The sequence below is a fragment of the Zingiber officinale genome, chromosome 4A, assembly GCF_018446385.1.
Source record: "Zingiber officinale cultivar Zhangliang chromosome 4A, Zo_v1.1, whole genome shotgun sequence".
NCBI lineage: Eukaryota > Viridiplantae > Streptophyta > Magnoliopsida > Zingiberales > Zingiberaceae > Zingiber > Zingiber officinale.
Window position 1 is genome coordinate 60,335,674 of NC_055992.1, and position 23,218 is coordinate 60,358,891.

Sequence of the window (23,218 nt, forward strand, 5' to 3'; positions counted from 1 at the left end):
TTTCTTTACTAATATATCTGATATAGATCATTATTAGGAATTATTAGTTGTCTAAATTAAATAAAATTTTTATTAATAACTTTAAATGAATAATTAAAATTATTAAAAATAATGTCTAATTAAATGTAAGAATTGTGCGTCATTAGATTGGATTGGATGGGATAAGTCACCTGCATAAGTAACGAATCGGGGCCGCACTATATTCGAAGCTTCTGTACATCGGGCTCGTTTCTTAACGCGGAGGTCATTGTTCCGCATACGCCCCCTCGCAGAAAAACATTGCTCGGACTAACAGGAATCGCGCCGTACAACAAGCCCCATTTCCTCGAAACACAGACGGTTAGGATGCATCGAAAGTCCGGGTCAAACCTTTTCCACGCCGGTCCAACTTCGCTGGCCCCCTCTGATCGCCTGATCTCAGCCGTCAATAACAGTGTCGTGTCGATCTTTCTCCCTCTTCCCCACGCAACTTTATTTATCGACCTCACGCCCTCCTCGCCTCACGGAAATCTCTCCTCTTCGTCCTCCTCTCTCATGCTCTCTCTCGTTGCTATTTTTGGGTTCGGTGAAAACTTAGGCGAGGAGCAAGCGATACATCGTCTTCGGTTACATATTCTCTAAGAGGATCTCGAGTAAGGCCCCAGCTGCAGGTGTAGCGCCTTCAATCTCCGCCATGAATCCGGAGTAGTAAGTGACGCATCTTAATGAATGCTAATCCGGGTTGAATTGTTTCATTGTGGATCGCGTTGTTAGTTGATGCCTTTTCATGGATCTGGCAGTTACAGATTCTGAGTTCATCTAGTATGAACGTTGCAGGGTCTCGGTTAGATGAGGAATTTTTCGGTTATGCGGGGTGATAGCAAACCTAGGCTTTAGATCGGTGATGTACTTGTTATTTTCCGGATCCAAGGCGTGGACTTGGGAAATGGTCCTTGTGATGGATCGAGATCTAGTCTCATTTTCTTCCTTCTAATTCTTTATTTGGGGGGGGGGGGGGGGTTGTTAGATTAATGGTCTAATTGACCCTGTAGTCTAGCGTTTGATATGTTGCCCAGTATCCAATATTCGTCCTTACCTTGCTTTGTTGGGAATGGTTGGATTAATGAATAGGTTGCTCCATGTGACCATCGTTGCCAGATGGATCAAAATTATTTATGTAAAATGGCATATTTCCCATGGTTTATATAGCAAGGAGGTAAGTTTTTGGTTGCATGGATCACACCAAGTATTGGGTGATTTGGTCAATGCTTGTAGTTTGGACAATGTTTTAAATAGCGATGAATAGTGCGCTATGCAGTGCGCTATCGCGTGCTACGATCCGTGAACGCTACATAGTGTTCGCTGTTTAACGATTGTCCTGAATAGCCCACGCTATTCAGGACAATAGCGTCAATAGCATGTGCTATCTTACTTAGCGGCCCATAGAGTGTGATAGCTTGGGCCGCTAAGTCCCAAGCTTCAAGCAACTAGGGCAAAGGCAGAGGCGAGGGGCGGCGAGCGGCGAGGGACAGCCAGAGGAAAGGAACAGCGAGGGGCGAGGGCGGCGAGCTGCGAGGGATGGCGAGGGGAGAGGGCGACGAGCTGTGAGGGACGGCAAGGGGAGAGGGCGACGAGCTGCAAGGGACGGCGAGGGGTGGTGACTGGAGGTGAGATTTTCTGCTTCATTTTTGTTTTCTTCGATTGGTTTTTGTTCGATTGATTTGATCGGTGAAGTTTTTATAATCAACACTCAATGGTGAAGTTTTTATCTTTCGATTGCACTGTTGATAAGCGACAGCGCCTTTTCGTTTTTCTTTTACTTTTTAGTTTTTATAATTAAACAGTGTCAATTAATTATTTGTTCTGATTTTTGTCTTTTGTTTTTTTGGATTTTGATTGTATATTTGGAATTTGCAATGTCTACAAATTTCTCAAAAAAGATAAAAAAGATATTGGTTGGAAGTATTTATCAAAAGGATGTGGGAAAATCCGTTCGGTGCAAATGTTAGCATGTAATGAATTATTATGATTATTTTTAGGTTATGTTATTTTTATTTTACTTATATAAGTATATTTTATTTTTTAAATTTAAAAATTGACATGCAGAAAAAGCTTGCGCTATGTGCTTCGCTATTTACGCTATGCAATGACAAGACAAAAACGCTATGAACCAACGCTATGCGATTTAAAACATTGAGTTTGGATAGGTTATTAAGTGCTTCCCGCCATGTTTATTGTGCAACAAATTGATATTTTTTCTGAATTTCTACATTATTAAAAATCTTAGGTGATTTCATTTTGTATGGTTCATGAATGTTTATTTCTGTTCAGCGAGACCTTCTAGAATTGGATTGATAATATGCATCTTGAACTACTTGATAGTGAATATATTGGTGCTTGTTGTGTATTGTGTTAGATGTATTACTGATTTCATTATTAGTACCATTTTACATCTGCTGTCACCTCCATTAAAAGAGCTCAACTTGCACATCTAAGTGAGTTGTGATTTTATTTTGAATTTTCATATTATACATGCTTGTAGTTATAGTACATTTGCTATTCTTGCCTAACGTTTCAAATGATTTAATCTCTCTCTACTAGTTTCTCGTGTAATTTTTCATCTTCTTTGTATAAGCTAGTTACACATTTAAATTCCACCTTAAAACTCTTAAAACTGTTTTTACCAATCACGCATTGCTATTACTATCTTCCAATCTTTTTTTTAACACATCAAACAACCAACTATGCAATTATAGTCCCAACTCTTTTTTTTTTTTTTGTGAAATAATTCCAAACTCTTTGAGGTCAACTATATTTGATATTTCTCTGTCCAAGGGGATAAATTTAAAATTTCAATGTTAATTTCATTAGTTATATTTTTATTATGGAAAATCTTTTTTGATCTCCCTCAATACCTACTCACACCTTTAATGATACTTGAATCAAGTGATCTTACCATTGGATCTTTCACACTCTATGAATGTGTAAATTTTGATACCAATGCACTTGTTTTCCTCTTCTCTTTCCATTCTACTCCTAATTCATGGAAAATAATGATTTCTTTTTATCTGCCTTACCTTACCTGCTGAATACTAACTCATGTGTCTACCTTTGCATTGTCATCTTTGCTTACTATGAATTCTAAAGTGCAATTGTATATGCAGTCTTCTATAAACTTTGTGCATTATGATGACACATAGATGATGCATATTTCATCCTTTTTCATTTTATTTATTTATTTATTTAAGCAACGTATGACATGCTGACTTGGGCGATCAACGGGTGCCGACTAACACAACACTACTAGACTAACACAACACTATTAGGTGCAGAGTCATGAGGTTTGTCGTGACCTCGTGGCGGATCACAGGTCTTCCATGACCTTGCGACTTTCCTTCATGCTTCCATAAGGTAAACAAAGAAAAAAAGTCTCTTTAAAGATGAAGAATACATATTATTAGAAAAGATAAAAAAATATAATATATATAATTTCTAATCTTATAGACTATACTATTATTATCGAATTAGATTATTTTATATATAAATTTAATTTAGCATAATCTTAATTGATCATAATAAATTCAAATTAAATTTAGTTTAAACTTCCTTAATCGTGCCATGTTTAGTTGGTGAAGTTAAGTTAGTCCTAAATCGACTTTTACTCAATAAGGATAGACATTTTATGAGATAATATTAATTCTAACTTAATAGAAAGCATCTATAGTAATCAAATATCAATAAAAATATTTTTTAATTAATATATTTTATATAAAAAAGGTAATGAAACCATCTTGTCGTGATACGGTATTGAAACCGTGTCGTTCTATCATAAACCAAAACTCTACTTGGAATTTTAAACCTTTTATTTAAGTTTTATTTCTTTTGATAGATGGGTAAAAGAATCAGTTGGATGTTGTTCCTTTGGAATTGGCGTAATATGATGAACTTTTGATTGAACAAAATGACTAACCTTTTGATCTAATCTTATTTGTCCAACTTGTGCTATATTTGATTTGCCAACCCCACATAGTGGGATCAGGCTTGGTTGTTATTGTCCCATATTAGAGTTGAGTCTTATAAGGTGTAGCATTCACTTCTTCTGGATTTACTTGTCTTTGGTGATCAGAAATGCCTATGTTAAGTTAGACTTTCTTTGACAACATGCTAGGATTGTGGGGAGGTTGTCTGCTGGTGCTGGTGCCATAAGGCTTTTTATCTGAACCTATCTTAGGTGCCTAGTTTAGATACCATACACGGCATCTTATCTTTTACTTTGAGTTTTTCTAGGCTATGGTTAGTTGATATAACTGTAGTGAAGTCATTTTTGTTGTGGACGTGCCATATGTAATGTGCTTACATTTGATCCCAATCCTTCCTTTAGAAGATTTAGTCAAATCTACTACTTTTGTTCCTTTATGTAATTTGAGTCGTCAATAGCACTTTTTCCTCGAGACTCATTCTCCTATTCAAATGCAAGGTTGGATAACCACTTACCATTTTATACATTGAAGGACACATCTTATTGTTGAAGCACCTTTGGATACCTTGGCATTCTTATTGAATGGGTTCCATCCTGTTGTTTCATGAATGAAACTATTTTGTAAAGATGATATGGCTGGAATATCATTTATGGCCATGGATTATAACATTTGATATAGTCACAAATATGAATTATAATGCTCCCCAGGGCACGACGAGATGGTTAGAGGCGCATCAGCTAAATCTCGACGTTAAGGGTTTGATTCTCCAGTAGTGCATTTATTGGACGCCTATGGTGCTCGAAATCCTAGTGTGCTCGGCCGGGCTGGGGGCCCATTTGTTTCATGGACGGAATGTAGCATTGTACCATCTATCCCAGGATTAGTCGGATTGTAAGATTTGGATACGTGGTATAAATATAAAAAAGAATTATAACATTCAAGGGTTTAGTTTTTTCACTCTAGGAAGGACATAGGAAGCTGAAAATTTTGTATTTCATTTTATTTTAGCATTTGCACAATTTAAGAATACAATATGACATAGAATGAATTGAAAACAACACAATTCTTTATCTTTCTATTGGCAGATCCATTTCTGATTCATGCAACTTTTGAGCTGAAATTTCAAGATTACACTGTTTTCTTTCTTTCTTTTTTTCTCTTTGAAGTTTCTCCAGTTATTCTCAAGCTTTCTTGTTAATTGTTTCCGAATGCCAATTTACTGATCATAATCATATTTGTTTGATTTGTAAACTTTACTCCTTATTCAGATGACTTCGTCTGAAATAAAGTTCAAAAAGCATGTGGTGGATCCACTTGTGGCATATATGTTGTTTATGAAAAAACATTAAAAATTATTATATTGATTAAAGTTGTTTAACTTTTCTACAATGAGTATACTATTCAATCTATCTAATTGATAATTCCATATAAAAGGTACACATAACCATTCAACATAAACAGCATAGAACAATCAATATTAATCAACAATGTAATACACATAAGGTGCTTATAATTGTACACATACAAAGCAAGTGTTAGTTAACACTTTCTAGTTATGGCACCAAAAATTTACCTTGTGGAAGTGTTTCACAATCACAAGGATAATGCTTACAAGGTACAACACTAAAAATCTACCTTATAGAAGTGTTCCACTATCACAAGGACTATTCTTATATGGGTACAATATTATAAAAATAGTTATTTGATTTGGTTCTACCTAAATTTGTTCAAATCAATCACAATTTATATTTGTTAGATGTCTATATACACGACTTCGTATATTTCCACCTTGTTCTACATTTTGATGCAAACAACATATCAGGGACCTCATGTCCTATATGCCAGGCAGTCTTGTTGCAAAAGCCAAGGGAGGCACATATGAAGGCTAGTAAAACCATGTTTCAAAACTTGAAACTTCAACTTTTGAATGGTTTCTAGTTTGTTACCTTTTATGGTGAAGTTTAGTGTATGTCAGTATGTGTGTGTGTAAACATTGTTGTTTCAACTATGTCCAGCTTACCAAATGAAAACAATTCTACTCGATCTTTTTGTGCTCTTAATTGATCTGTTTTGTGTGACACGTCTTCTTTTTGCAGTGACTATCTGTTCAAACTTTTGCTTATTGGAGATTCAGGTGTTGGAAAATCATGTTTACTTCTAAGATTTGCAGTAAGATGCGACTTGCATTTTTTGCTTATTATTTATTGTATCCTATATTTCAAATATAGCAACTGATGTTGAGATCGTAGTTAAAGTTAACACTGTTGAAATCCTTCTTCTTTCTTATTTTCATTTGAGAATGTTGTTTCAAAATAATTCGCATAACAAGTCAAATCAGAGAAATCAAGTTTCATGTTGTTTTCAATGTAGTTTCTCTTCTATCAGTCAGGAAATACTTAATCGCAGGATGTTATGTGAATATACTTTTATTATTATCCAATCTGAGAATTAATGGCACTAGTTAGTCTGAATTCATGTGTGCCTAGTTTCTAGAATTTTCTCTTACTAAAATACCATTTACCTTTTACAATATGATGAACATAGTTTTATCTTATGGCAATTTCATACATACCCTTTTATAACCCACAAAATTGCATATTTTCCATTATAAAATCTAATATTGGTCATTTTCCCTAGATATATGAATCTCTCAAGTATAAATTAAGTTCATGCATCCACAATGCCCTTATCATAATCTTGATAACTATTTGGTTTCAGTGTTCTTATTTTCGTCTTCATTCAATTTTATTTTCTTTTAATTCAACCTTCATTCCATAATATTAAATAGTAGTATTTAAAAATAAATAGTAAAAATTATTGATAAGTGATTCTGTCAAAGCCAAGTCATATAATGCATAATATTAAAGGACAATATTCTCTCCCTAACTATTATATTTAATGCTATGGGTCTTTACTGATTGAAGACTCTGTAGGACTTGTTAATTTCTTTATTTTTTGTAGGATGACTCCTACTTGGAAAGTTACATCAGCACTATTGGAGTTGACTTTGTAAGCTATAGTTTTTTTTTAAAAAAATAAAACCGTTGAAATATTTGACTAGATCATCTGACAATGTCATTGTATTCTATCAGAAAATACGCACAGTTGAGCAGGATGGAAAGACCATTAAACTTCAAATTGTGAGTTTCTTTACCATTTTACTGTAATTTCTTCCAATTTAAGTTTTAATTTTCATCCAACGCCTTATGCCACTAAAAACCAGATAGTATCCTTATGTAAAACTTGAAACACCCTGATATTGAAGTGGTTTGTTTAGCATAGGTATGAATCTCAGGTGGGACTGGCCAGTCTGACCCAAAAAACCAGAACTGGATCCTAGTTCAGTCTGATTCTATGAGTGGATTTGATTTGCAATTGAATTAATCCTAGTTTGACCAGCCAGTTATGTTAAATCAGGTTTTGTCAAAGTTATAATTTTCCAACAATACTGCTTATTGCTATTTGATAATGTAGGGGTAAGACTGTCTTTCAATCATTAAAATAATTAAATCCTAACAAGTCATTCTCTTTACTGAACTGAAACACCCAAGTTCTAGGCAACTCTTCTTTCCTTCCGGGCTATTATCTTGCCAATCGCCACAAATCTCATGCCTCAGCCAAAGTGCTGCTGATTTGATTCATTTTGACAACGATGTTTTAATAGGAGGCAAATTTTTCATATCAAATATTGTTTAACTATATATATATATATATATATATATATATTATCTGAATTTTCGATCATTAAAGTTAGAAATTTTGTGCTTGAGATGTATAATTTACAAGGTATAGCTTTTGTTTGGTATTTAACGTTAATATTCAATGCTTGAGATACATGTTTTGGTTTTATCAATATTATTCTTTTAGCTTCTAAACATTAGATATATGTTTATATTTGTTAATTTTTAGATTTTCGATTTCCAATTTCCAGATATTAATTAGCTTGACTAAGTTCATTTCTAGTTCAGCATGTAATTCAACCAATTGATTCAACCCATGATTTCAAATACCGAGCCATTTTCCTCAATACTCACGGTTTTTACGTTCCAACTAGGTATCGACACCTAATTGGCATAGCATGCGCACGAGAATTTCACATGCGTCATCGCATGCATCGGGTTGCGGCGCAGTACGCGACAGAAGGAATCAATTTGATTTCTTCTTTCGATCATGAGATCAATTTAATTAGGAAAACAAAATTACATAAACAATGAAGACCTACCTAGAAGCATCAATGAGAGAGATTTGGTCAATGTCTCAATGAAGGTGATCGACAAGGGCAATCGGCTCACTAGCGGTGGCGAAGCGACGAGTCGATGAGGTGTCGATCACATTTCTACGGCAGGTACGATAGTAAATTTTCAATTTAAGTAGAGAAGAGATGTTGCGATCGGAATCGTGAGCAAAGGACGAGGGCGGACGGAAGAATTGATTGGCGAAAGGAGAATGCGATTCACGAGAGAAATAATAGGGTTTTATTAAAAATTTAAATATAACGGTTTTAATTAAAACCATTATATCGAAATAGAAGATATATTTATATGTTATAACTTATAATTACTGATATAATTATTATTATAATAGTGTTATGTTAATTTTTATAAAAAATTATATATATATAATTTCTAATTAATAACTAATTAAATAAATTGTTAATTATCTAATATAATTATAATATATAAATTTATTTTTATTATAAATAAAATATTTTAAATTTTAAATTCATATTTGTAATTTATTAAAAATGAAATTAAAATTATATACATAAATATACAACAATAACAACCAAGCCTTATCCCATTAGATGAGATCAACTATATGGATTTTTTTTATGTTATTGAGCTCTATTTCTTACTATATCATTATCTATATTTAAATAAATTTTATTTTGTTTTATTGTTGCTAATCAAGTCTTTTTTTTTATCTTTCTCTTTCTTGTTGGATACGTGTTTGTCATAATTTTACATCGCCTAATTGAAGCATTTATTGGTTGTCTAAGTACATGTCCGTACCATCTTAAACGTATCTTTCAGAGTTTTCCCTCAATAGATGTAATTTTGATTTTTTCTCTAATATTCTCATTTCTCATTCTGTCTATCCCCGTATATGTACACATCCATCTTACTATCCTCATTTCTGCAACTCTCATCTTTTGTTCATGTGCTCGAGTCTTAACCCAATATTCAGTTCCATATAACATAGCAGGTCTAATTGTAGTTTTATAGAATTTTCCTTAAGTTTTAGGGTTACTTTACGATCATATAAAACACCTGACGTTCTCCTCCATTTAACCATCTTGCTTATATTTTATGTAAGACATCTCTCTCAATCCCTCCATTATTTTGCAAAAATGATCTTAAATATTTAAAGCTCTTAGTTTCGGGTGACTCATCATCTCCTATCTTAACAATTGTCTTATTACATCTAATATTGCTAAACTTAAATTTCATATATTCTGTTTGTATTCTACTAAGCCTACAATCTTTCCCGTCTAGTGTTTCCCCCAAGATTTTAGTTTACCATTTATTCCTTCACGTGTTTCATCTATCAAAATAATATAATTTGTAAATAATATGCACCACGATACTATGTTTTGAATGTGTGTAGTGGTTCGACCATAATTAATATAAAAAGTTAAGTACTTAGAGTTAATCCTTGATGTAACTTTATCTTTATTGGAAATATTTCAGTTACTCCGCCTGAAGTCTTTAGCCTGGTCGTTACATTCACGTACATATCCTTAATTAGTTTAATATATGTTACGCTCAAGGTTTAAAATTTCAACCCGTGTCGAGATTTCGGTTTAAGATTGGAACGATACGATTTCGGTATTTTTTATTTATCTATAATAATTATAAGATAAATATGTTTATGGTGTATATAAAAATAAGCTGTATATTGATTTATTATAAGTTCTCAATTTTTGAATAATTTAATATTGTTAGAAAAAATAATTAAAAATAATTTTATTTAAATAGAATTGATATATCAATAATTCAAATTAAAATGAAAATATCTATAACAGTAATAATAATAAAAAGTATATAAATTAATACAAGATATTACTTTATATTACTAATAATTATATAAATAAATTATATAAAAAAATATCAAGTAAAAAAAATTTAAAAATAAAAAATTATATCAAAATATAAATATAATTTATTAGAATTTTTTAAATTTTTAAAGAATTTTTTAAAAATTTAAATGAAATTTAAAATAATAAAAAAATATTAGAATATAAATAAGAATTATTATATTTTTTAAAATTATTAAATCAAATTTAAAATATTATTTTTTCAGAATATTAATTAATAATATTTATTAAATTTATTTTAATTTTAAATATATTTTTTATATATTTTATTAAGATAATTTAATTAGAGTTTATAAAAGGCTCTTCGAAATATCACACATTCTCCTTAAGAATTATTTAAATTAATTAAATAAAATAAATAATTATTGAAAATGAAAAAAAAACCCACGGGACGCAGTTAGAGGCGTCACAGGTCGTCGTCGGAAGTGTCCCGCGTCTCCTCCGCCGTCGACGGAGGCGTCCCGCGTCTCCTCCGGCGTCGTCGAGACAGGGACACCTCCTTTGCCGGGCTTGACTGCTCGGCGGAACGGTAAAAATCATCCATGCTGGGCAACACGGAACGACATTTCATACCTTGGTTTCATTACCACTTCTCTTTTCTGGATTTCTCTATATAATTTCTCTTAGTACTCTATTATAAGCTTTTTCTAAGTCACTGAATACCATGTGTAGATTTTATATTTGCTCTTGATATTTTTCAATTAATTATCTAAGAAGATGTATATCTTCTATTATCGACCTTACAGGCATGAATCCAAATTGATTTTCGGTGGTCTTCTTAATTTGTTTTCTATTACTTTTTCCTAAAGTTCATGGTATGACTCATTAGTTTAATACCCTTATAGTTTGCACAATTTTGTACGTCTTCCGTATTCTTATATAAGGGAACTAGAGTACTTACCCTCTATTGATTAGACGTTTTTTTCGTTTTCAATATCATGTTAAATAATTTTATAAGTCATTCAATACCTTATTTCTCTACCCATTTCCATATCTATATTAGAATATCATCTAGTCTAGCGACTTTTTCATTGAGCATCCTATTTAAAACTTGTTCTACTTTAAAACTTTGAATTTTACGATAAAAAATTAAATTTCTATACTTATTTGACCTACTTAAATTACCTAAGTTAAGTTAATTAAAATACCTCTTCCACTGCTCTTTTATTTCTCCATTGTTTACTAGTACCCTATTATATTTATTTTTAATACATTTTATTTGGATATTCAATAAATGTCGCTTTCCTCATCTTTTATATTTAATTTTTGATTTAATCGTTCAAAAGTTTTATTTTTTTTATTATTCACTACTTTCTTAGCCTCTTTCTTCGTTATTGTATATTTTTTAAAATTTTTCTCGTTCTTGTAAATATATAATTCCTTATAAGATCATTTTTCCTTTACTTTCTCTTGTACTTTCTCATTCCACTATCAAGATTCCTTATTTAGTGGTGCATGTCTTTTTGACTTATCGAATACACTCCTAACTACTATTTTCAACTTTGATATCATTTTATCTCATGTCGCATTAGAGTCACCATATATTTCACCTAATACTCGTACTTTTTCCTTTTTCTTAAATATATTTTGCTTTCATTCTTTAACTTTCACCACTTAATTCTAGGAGTTGTATATATTCTCTCTATTGATATTATGTTTGAGGCGTATATCCATATATTACTAACTTATGTTGAGTAGTTAAGTTTTCTTCAGTGATGACCTGATTACAAATTTTTCTATCCTTCTTCCTAATCACAAGAAAGTTAATTTATGATTTATTATTCTTACTTTTGAACGTGACTAAGTGTTCTTCTTTTTTCTGAAAAAAATGTATTAGCTAATATAAGGTTATATGCTATCGCAAAATCTAATGTAGTTTTCCCTTTTTCACTTCTCGTTCCAAACTCATAACTTCTATGTACCCTCTTATATTCATTTTTTATTCCGACATGTTCATTTAAATCACCTCCTATTAAAATCATTTCATTTGGAGGAATGTTTTGTACTCATAACTTAAAACTCAAGTTTTTTTATCATCTTTCCGTTTATCCATTTTATCTCTTATATGCACAAAATATCAATTCTTCTCCTAATCATCGTATCTACTACTTCCATTGATTTACGAGTGAGGGTTCTTATGTTTCATGTTCCAAATTTTAGACTATTAGTTTCCTATCATATTTGTTTTTATCCAACTTATGGTGTGAGAACTCTTGCCTCATGAGATGTATCGGTCTTTGCCGATACATACAGTTGAATTTTGCAACGTGAACTCTTGCATATCTAGCACTACATCTGAGTTCTGGAGATGTAACGGTCTTTGCCGAGACGTTATAGTCGGACCCTGCAATGCGTTCCTTGGAACAACATAGCATTAATACAAACAATAGTTTAATGAATTCATTTATTGAACATTTACTATAGTTTTAACGCTGACCGACAACCTAACACAACCCTCTTTTATTCGGGCTTAGGATGGGCCATGACTGGTTCGTCATGGGCAGAGTTAAAATTATATACATAAATATGTAATATATTATTTAAAATATATATAATTTCTAATTAATTATTATAATTTATAATTAACTAATATAATTATTACATATAAATTCATATTTTTATTGTTTTTTTATTAAAAATATTAAAAATAAAAATATTTTAATTAGAAATTTTGATTTTATATTTGTAATTTATTCAAAACTAAATCTTAAATTAATTTTATAATTTAAAATAGTTTAAAATTTTAAAATAATTTTAAAAATCTATAAATTATTTTAAAATTTTATAAATAATTTTAAAATTAAAATAAATTTGAATCGTTTAAATAAATTTAATTTTTGAATGTAATATAAATTATAGTATTTAATATTATATAGAATATTTATAAAGAGAATTATATAAAGTATAGTATAATATAAATTGCTGGCCAATTCCCTTCATAATATATATCAGTTGGAGTTTTTCAAAATTAATTAATTTTGGGTATTTTTCATGCAATTGAAGTTTACATCCCTTTATCCATCTTTAATTTTCTAATTTATTCCTTAATATTCTCTTAAGTAAATTAACTTAAATTAGTCAAATATTAGCCATTTGATCATTTATGACCTAAAATTCATTTACGAATGTTATAGCTTACTTGCATTTTATTTTCGCTTATTTTATGCATAATTTTAATCATTTTTTGCTATTTTTTCACATTTTATGGTTAAACTATAATTTATTTTTTCATCCGATTCACGTCACTCCTTTTGGTATTAGTAAGGTATTGTATTATGATGTATCAATTTTAATTTGAGTTTTTCATATATCAATTTTCTTTAAAGAAAAATACATTTACTTATTTTTGCTTAACATGTATATTTAAAAATTAAAAACGACCAAAATTATATCGGTACGATATGATACCGAAACCGTATCGTTGTTGTTCGAATCCAAAACTTGCATGGTTTGAAATTTTAAACCTTGAATGAACCAATGACTCAGCTTTCCTGGTTTGATTCTCATAGCTATGGTTTGTTCAATAGGCTTGTGGAGATCACATCACTGGTATAGTCAAGTGTGAATCTTTTAGAAGCAGAGTTCCTTTTCGCTGGGGTTCTAAAGATAAATGAATTGAGTAATGCTAATTGCAAAGCATTTAGTTGTTATTACCCTTTAAATGCAAGAATTATTTCATTAATTTTTTTATGAAATGTTTTTTTCATTAATGATCAGCCAATAATGAGATGATGCTTTTGTGGCATCGCAGTGGGATACTGCTGGGCAAGAGCGCTTCAGAACCATCACAAGCAGCTATTATCGAGGTGCTCATGGCATCATTGTAAGTCTAAAGTTAAAATTAATTTCATGATTTCGTAGCCTATTAATCTTATTAACAAGCTTGTTCATAAACTCTGACTTTTGTAGGTGGTGTATGATGTGACAGACCAGGAGAGCTTTAATAATGTGAAGACTTGGCTAAATGAGATTGACCGATACGCAAGCGATAATGTGAACAAGCTTCTGGTGGGCAACAAGAATGATCTTACTGCAAAAAGAGCTGTATCATATGAGACAGCCAAGGTAATTTATTTTCCTGGATATTCCAAACCTGTTTGATTATAATTTCCCACATTTTAATCAATAAATTGGATCTGCTGCAGCATAGGGATTAGTAAATTTTTACTATGTAATGCCATAATTTTCATTTCCGACAATATAGGCATTTGCTGATGAGATTGGTATTCCTTTCATGGAGACTAGTGCGAAAGATGCTACCAATGTTGAGCAGGCGTTCATGGCCATGACTGCTGCCATCAAGAATAGGTATCTCTTCACCAACTAATACAAAGCTGGCTTCCTTCTATTATTTTACTGATTGTTTGAGAATGTATTCAATTGTGTGCAGGATGGCCAACCAACCAGCCAGCAACAATGCAAGGCCGCCAACAGTACAAATCCGTGGACAACCTGTAACCCAGAAGAGCACCTGCTGCTCTTCCTGAGAATTTTACGATTCTTGTAAAAACTACCTGTTACTCTGATACAATGCCCTGCCCTGTGTTACGTTCATTGCAAGTTTGACGCATTGATTCATACCTTACTAGTCATTTAGTTGTACAAATTGAATATTTCTATTATAATGTCTGATATTCCCGTACGAATTTGGCGTACAACTTGGTCAAGTCCCATGTAAGACATGCTTGGAAACAATGTTTTAAAAGTGTTATGCCCGTGTAGGATTGATATACAATGTGATTGATGAGGGTGGGGTGCGGGTAACGTAGGCCTGTACCTTGGAAGAATGCCACAGTTTGCAACCGTCAATCATAAGCCTCATGGAACAAATCAGCCTCTTGAAAAGATGAAAAGAAAAAAACTGGGATTTCAGCTAGTCAATTAAACTTATAAACTTAATAATTCTAGGTTTTGTTACTGGAGAATTTATTGGCAAGAATGATGTTTTTATAATCTATGTAAACATGTCTAATTACTTGCATAACTTTGCTCGCATTGAGTAGATCAAATCATGTAATTAATTTAAGCAGCTATGGGTCAGTTGGTAATCAAACACTTGAATGGACATTGTGGAGTCTTAGCAGAGTCCGAATGATTATGTACCGAAGAGCATTTCGTCAAAAGCGTAAGCTGATTTGATTTGTCGTGCTTTTGTATTTTATTGGTTGAGAACAGCGGAGTCTTTTAGACCGGCCCCTGCATGAGCATGCCAATTTCGTACCTGGTTAGACTTCGAGCCGATTTGTCCCAGTGGAATCATTCCCTAAAAACGTGAAAATTATTAAAGAAATTAAAAGGATGTTGTATTTCTTTAAAAAAATTATTAAAGATGTATTTCATTTTGATATTTTATCAAAAGACGCTCCATTTCATCAATAACTCATGTATAATGATTTAATTATCCATTTCATCAATAACTCATGTATAATGATTTAATTATTTTCCATATTTCGTATATATTTCTACTTAAATTCTGAAGAGTAGTTATTACAACATGATCATGATAAATGAATATGTTAAATCTCTATGGTAATAACTATAATTTTAAAACTACTATAACTCACACTTATTCTAGAAAATATAAGCAGAAAATAATAATAAAAATAATGTAATAAAGAATAATTGGATAATATGAGTTACCAGTGGAGCGAAATGCCTTTTAAGAAAAAAAAAAAAAAACTCAAATAGCAGATGTTTTTGATGATTTCAAAAACTAAGGACGCCCTTTGTCTTTTGTCCAAGTATTAATTATGTCATAAATCATTTTGGCAATTTATCAATATCCTTATAAATTAATTAAACCAAACTCAGTGTTCCACTTTAAAATTTTATTTATATTTATTTAATAATAAAATATACATAAAAAATAAATAAATTAAAACCCTAGTAAATAATTTATAAATAAATATATTTATTAATTTAATTATAATATTTTAATTTTTTATGTAAATGTATACAATTTATATTATTTTTATAATTTAAAATTATTTATAATATATTAAAAATAATATAAATTTTATAAATTAAATTAATATTTAATTAATTTAAATTTTTTTTGACATGATCTTAATAAAATTTTTAATAAACAAGCTAGTAAAGTTAAGTTTTGTAATAAAAGTGGAGTCTGTCATCGCAGCAGTCGGCTCCATAATTATATATGAAAAGATAAATCGAAAAACTATGATTGACCGCTATGGGAGATAGTAAACAAATTAACTTGAACATAAGTTAAGATCGGCTCAATTACACTATATTTATTAGTCTCTACTTAATTTGTAAGATTATTCAAACTGTGTACCATACTTATACTTTGATATTAATTAAAGCGCCCACAAATACTCCTTTGCTCAAATTGCTCGTCTCGAACCATTTCTAGCCAAACCACTCTTCACCGCCAGAAGCACTAAACAACTCCTATACACACAAACTATGTAAAGGGGTGCTCAATGAGCCTTATAGTGAAAATTACTTTCCAAACCTTCATTAACAACCCATTTCTCTTCATAATCAATAAGTTTCTCTAATTCTTCTATCATCAACGATCTCTCAAGCTAGTAAAATGTCAAGTGGTTGGTAGAACACAAGGTTTTAATTTCTTTAAATATGTTTGTCGACCCATAGGTTTTTCCCATTCCGCATAGTAATTGCTCATGTAAGTCTTCAAGGTGTCCTACGAGCAAATTTGTGGTCGTGCAATTGTGCCTCAGATGGTTGAGTTCAATTAAGTGATGTTGAGAGATTATAGGTGTAATTATACTCAAGTGAGATCAATCAAGCAGTTTTCAAGGGTTTAAATTAGTTAATGTTGCTTGCCAAGTAAGTAAAGATTGTTGGTATAATCGTCCTCGAGTCAAGGTTGACCAATTTGACTAAGTTTAGTTGGCTCGAGCTTGAGTTTCGATATTTAACAATATGTGAGAGAGAAGTCAAGTTAGTCAAGGGAGGACCAAATACTTGTCTATGAAAGTCCTTACTGAAGGTTAGACAACGGAAAGTTCTAACTGAAGGTTAGGCAACAGGAAGTCCTAATTAGATGTTAGACAATAAAATCCAAACTGTAATTTAGGCAATGAGAAATCCTAGTGGAGTTAAGCAGTGAAGACCTAGTTGGGAACTAGGCAATGGAAGTCCTATCGGACCAAGACAGTGAAGACCTACTTGAGAACTAGGCAATGGAAGTCCTAGCGGGGCTAGGCAAGGAAAAAGCCCAAGTGGGTCAAAAGTTGACCAAACACTTGGTGAAGAAGCCCTGGCAAGTCAAGAGTGACCGGATGCTAGACAACGGGAAGTCCGAACAGGTCACAGATAACTGAATGTTGGGCAATAAAAGTCCTGGTAGGTTGAGGTCAACTAGATAACTGGCAAGATGTGATTTCAGCCTCGGAAAAGTTAAAATTATGATCAGTAATCGATTTCCAATGAGTGGAATCGATTGATAAACCCTAAACTAGATCTTAGGGTTTTGATGCTTGAATCAGTTGAGCAGTGCCTATCACTCAGGGTGATCAATTGTTAGGAGATACAATTCGAACAGAAGGTGTTGAATCAATTAGGTAGCTTGCCTAATTGATAGGGAACTATTCTAATAGATTAGGCTAATTGCCTAATCGATTAGGGGCTATTTTCATAGAACACAGAAAGGTGATGAATCGATGAGACTAATCGATTTAACATAACTTAATCGATTAGGGTAATTGGTTGGGAGATTTGTTGTGACAACACAGAAGGTGTTGGAATTTATTGGACAATTGATTAAGGTCAAACCAATCGATTAGGGTAATCAGTTGAGGGCCTTTTCGTGATAGCACAAAAAGCCTTGGAATTGATTGGAGCAATCAATTGAGGTTTTTAATCGATTGATATGGTTCACCAATCTATTAAGCATTAAAAAAAGAGTCATTCTGTAGGTTTTTGAATGATCATCTAACGTGGCAATCGATTAGGGGTAAGCCTAATCGATTAGGAGACATTGAAATAACCCTAAAAAAGGAGTTTCACAAAGATTTGAAGCTACACTTGTTCACGCCAGTTCTTGAGGGTTGGAGGAGTATAAAGAGCCATTGGTTTGTGTTTAATCCCATGTTCAACACATAACAAAAGGTGATATATATTCACTGGCTCAATCACTTCTAATTACCACTTTAATCTTTTTATTAAGTTGTTTTCAACCGTATCCTTATAGAGAACAAATTTTTATATAGCTTTATCCTTACTTTTGAATAGATACACATAGTAATAGTTTATATTATTATCTAAAAAGTGATGAAGTAGTTATTCCATCACGTGATGGAGTACCTTTTAGGTCGCAAACGTTGGTGTGGATTAGGTCTTGTATTTCTTTGCTTCTTTCAACGTATTTAAAGGATGACCTTATAATTTTTACTTCAACACAAGTCTTACACTTGTGTTTGTACTCAAAGTAGAATATAGGTATGCTTTGCATGTTAATTAATTTATCCATCATAGTTAACATGTTCTAGTCTACCATATCACAAAATGAAAGATTCAAGCATATACACAGAAGATCTTTCATTTTTATTTATTTTAGGTTAAATGACTATTCAATTAAGCTTAAGTAGCACATCATTTTATATAGACCTTTCCTATAAACATTCCATATTTGGATAACAAAACTCTATCTGACTCAAAAATAATCCCAAACCCATGCATGTTGAGAAGCGATCCGGATACTAGATTCTTTTGAATCACTTAAACATATAACACCTTTTTCAGAGTGAGCTCCTTACCCAAAGTTATCTTTAGCATTATTTTCCCTTGGCCCTTTATGTGCGAGGTTATTGAATTCTACAGGAATAGTTTTCTCTATCTTTAACTTCTTTAAAATTATAGAGAAGCTCTTTGTTGTAGTAGACATATCTGGTGGTACTGTAACGATCCACCATTGACAAGGGTTTGAACCTACCAGGTTTACTTGAGATACCACAACACAGAAGTCCATGTCTAGTTCCTCACTTTAGAAACTATCTGGAGTACTCATGATGCCTCGGTAACAACTCTTAGAATCTCTTCCTAATTTCAGTCTTGTCATTCTTCACTTAAAATTTCTTCTTAATTTCAATCTTGTCATCTTATTTTCTTATATATTGTTTATTTTCTTATACTTAGTTAGCCAATATAACTCTGAACGCAAAACCTTCTTAGTCATACGTTGAGGACCCAAATGTCCTTCACATACAAGGGATTGACAAAAACATAGTGTAGATTGAAATTCATCATCGGGAACACACTTTTAACTACTTTATCACGATAAAATTTTCATAGATAAGGGTCATCCCATGCATAGTATTTTGCATCACTTTTCAATTTTCTACTATGAGCTCATGTAAAATGTATAGGGAAAACATGTAGAACAAAGTAGTTAACAAGGTTGGCATACCATGACATCTTACTTTATAGTTGTAAACGTTGCTCATTAGAAAATGAATTTGCAATCAGTGTGGGGTATGCATCTCTCTCGATCCTACTTAAATGATATGCCACCAAGTTCTCCTTTCCACTCCTATCGCATATCTCCATGTCAAATTCTCAGAGCAGAAGCATCCAGCAAATCAATCTTGGCATTGCATCTAGGTCTTCAAATGAACTTGATAGTCTCATGGTCATAAAAGATGATCACATGAGAACACAACAAATAAGATTGAAATTTATCTATGCAAAAATAATAGCCAAAAGTTCTTTTTCTATTGTCGTATAATTGGCATGAGCATAATCTAATATTTTTTAGGCATAACAAATGACATGAGGTGCTCCATCAACTCTCTATGCCAAAACTACTCCCATTGTGTGTTAGTGTATACCCTAAGAGCCAATCAAGAGTTGATTGACTTAGTATATATTGTATCATATTTTATTAATAAAAGACAAAAGTTATGGTTATTATATTTACTTCAGATCTATGCCAGATGAATAATTATAATATCCTAGGGTAGTAGGTTCTAATTTACAGCATATCAATTGGTTGAATTGATAGTGAAAGGTTGCATATATATATAGAACACTACTCTAAACTATTCCTAGTAAAGTACTAATATACAAGCTCAATATTGGTGTATTGAGACTAGTATGTAGGCCAATTAATGACTTAATCTCATAAGTCATGGATATAAGATATCAAGTTGACACATAAGTATATATTAGAGAATATGTACTGAATTGACCCGCCATAAGAATATTTCATTGATCATTATATGAGTGTCATAAATATTCTCATAATGACTATTGGTATGAATAGTCCTTAGACCTGAAATAACTACGGTTCCTTATATAAGGAGTTGTGTACTTTGGTATTGGCAAACGTCACCTGTAATAAGGTGGGCTATAAAGTCTATCACTGAATATGTAATAAGTTATACGGAGGGATGTGAGTGATGTAGATGAGATCTATCCCTTCCATATGACAAAAGTGATATTTGTGGGCCCCTTGATTAAGTAGGACTACTAAAATGCATGGTCATGCTCAAATGAGTCAATATGAGATATTGAGCTCATTTGGTTAAGTGAGACTACTTGGAGATCAATAAACACAAAGATTGATAAGAGAATGACACAATCTATGTCTCATCGATCAAACTAGATATCGAGAATAGAAGGACCAAGTCATACAATATAATAGACACAGAAAGGTTAGGTCGGATCTCGACATTCTTGTCACTTGAGTAGCAATGATGCATTGCTAAATATCACACTCATTGCTTATGTATCTAAAATATTGTTTTAGATTCATTGTCAATGTTACAAGAGCCTATTGAATTACACATAAAGAATATGTTGATTTGGAGATAGGTAAATTTTAGTTTGACTAAAATATGATGAACCATTGAGTTGTTGGATTGAAACTAACGGAAGTAGACTCATTGGGTTAGACTCAAATGAATCCATCCATTGGATGAGTTTAACTCAAATTAGACTCATTAAGTTAGACTCAATTGAATCCACTCATTAAATAAGAATAATGATGATTAATCATGCATTAATGAGAGGAAGACCAAAGGGCAAAAACCCTTTATATTCATTGGATGAATATAAAAGGTTTTTGGCATTGCATTTTGGTAATGATTATTGCATCTTCTTCTTCCTCCTATTCTTCTTCCCTTGTCCAAAACTTGAGTTGTTGCTAGCACAATAAAGGTTGTTTCTTCTCCAAGTAGTGAGTTCATGAGATGGACGGGAAACGTATTCGTGTGGATACCAAAGAGATGTGAACATTCTAATCGTTCTAAGATCTGCATCTGAATCAAAGTTGCTATCGGGAGTACCGTTCACGCAACAAAGGTAACTCAACTATGTGATAGAGTAGCAAGAATGAGTATATTATATTCGCATGGATCTCTAGAGGAGTTCTTTTTCCACTACATTATGTATTATTTTATGTATAAGATCCCTACACTGTGTAGTTTAAAGCATCACACATCAACTCGAATGGGAGAGTCCAATCTAGTGGTTTGATGATCGGAGTTAAAATAAGAGCCTCCTTCAGTTGATAAATTGTATCCTTGCAATTTTGATCAAAGTTGAACTCAACATCCTTCTATAATAAATGATAAAGTGGAAGGATAATCTTACTAAAATCTTGAATGAAACACTTGTAACATTCTAAATGTCATAGGAAAGAGTGCACTTTCCACACACATGTGAGATAAGATAGAGAAGAAATAATATCAATTTTAACGTGATCTAATTTAATACCCTTCTGAGAAATTATATGACCTAAAATTATGTCACACTCAACCATGAAATGATATTTTTCAAAATTTAACACTTGGTTATTCTCTACACAATGATACAAAACTTAAGATACCCTATCTAAATAAGCATCAAATGACGAGCCATAAACAGTGTCCATAGACACTTCCATGCAATGCTCTAAAAGATTAGCAAAGATGCTTATCATACATCGCTAGAAAGTACTTGGAGCGTTACAAAGTCCAAATGGCATCCATCTATATGCAAATGTTCCGAAGGGGCACATAAAGGTCATCTTCTCTTGATCCTCTGGAGCAATGTGAATATGGAAGTACCTCATATAAACATCCAAGAAGTAGTAATGTGATCTACCCGCTAGCTTCTCCAATATCTGATCAATAAAAGACAATGGGCAGTAGCCTTTCCTCATAGCTTGGTTCAGCTTCCGGTAATCAATACAGACTCTCCAGCTACTTTGTACTCGTGTGAGAATCAATGCATTCCTTTTGTTTACCACCACAGTAACACTGGACTTCTTGGGAACCATCTACATTGGACTCACCCACTTATTATCTAAAATAAGATGTATGATACCAGCTTGTAAAAGCTTCTTTACCTCCTTCTTTACTACATTCAAAATAAGTGGGTTGAGTCTCCTCTATGGTTGTCTCACTAGCTTCACATCATCTTTTAAGAAAATTTGGTGCATGTAAATAAAAGGATTGATACCGAATATTTCAACAATTGTCCATTTGATAAGTTCTTACAGTAGAGTAGTTTATATGAAAGGAAGAATGGATAAAGACGAGTCATCTTTAAGGGGGCATCCTTAGGGGTTGATCTAACTAAGAGATTTATACAAATTTTGAAGTCAATATCAGACAGTCAAGTGACTATCAACACTTAAATTTCATAATATTATTGTTTACTATGCTAAAGTTGCGTACAATGAATCCTTCCCCGGGACCCCGCATAGCGGAAGTTTTATGTACTGGGCTACCCTTTTTTTACTATGCTAAGCTATATTTATAGGATTTGTAGACCAATAGGTTGGATCAATAGATTGAACATGTTCGATAGACTGAACAATAATGTGTCAACTAAGTCCTAATATAACATTCGATGTAGAGGGGTGAATATTGCTTATCTTTCTTTCATGGTTTTTCATAAACTCGAGAGATTGCAGTGGAAATAAAAACAAAACTAACACAGTTTCTTTTTTACTCACTACAAGAAAATTGGGATTTAACAACACTTAAAAGACAACATTATTTTTAAAAAGCGTTGTCTTTTTTTTTATAATACTTTTAATTAAAAGCATTGTCTATGTTTAATATTTCTTATTAATGCTTTTTCACTTATTTATTGATATTTTTATTGGGTTAAAGATAATACTTTTCAAGAAAACGTTGTCTATCATCATATTTTTAGTATATGTTACAATGATTCCCCTCCCTCA

General features: G+C 32.1%; 1 protein-coding gene across 1 annotated transcript; it reads left to right on the plus strand.

Moving 5' to 3' along the window:
• Positions 1-474: 474 nt before the first annotated feature.
• LOC121969950 (ras-related protein RABD2a) lies at positions 475-14,698 on the plus strand. Its single transcript, XM_042520283.1, has 8 exons — positions 475-687; positions 6,056-6,128; positions 6,921-6,968; positions 7,052-7,099; positions 13,808-13,879; positions 13,966-14,121; positions 14,261-14,364; positions 14,447-14,698. The coding sequence occupies exons 1-8, from the start codon at positions 674-676 to the stop codon at positions 14,541-14,543; spliced, it is 612 nt and encodes a 203-aa protein (XP_042376217.1). The 5' UTR covers positions 475-673; the 3' UTR covers positions 14,544-14,698.
• The last annotated feature ends 8,520 nt before the right edge of the window (positions 14,699-23,218 follow it).

Excerpts from the sequence above, each read along its gene's own strand:
- LOC121969950 (XM_042520283.1), top strand. Across the intron at positions 6,969-7,051 it reads GCACTATTGGAGTTGACTTT|AAAATACGCACAGTTGAGCA; the intron begins GTAAGCTATAGT and ends GTATTCTATCAG. Across the intron at positions 7,100-13,807 it reads AGACCATTAAACTTCAAATT|TGGGATACTGCTGGGCAAGA; the intron begins GTGAGTTTCTTT and ends GTGGCATCGCAG.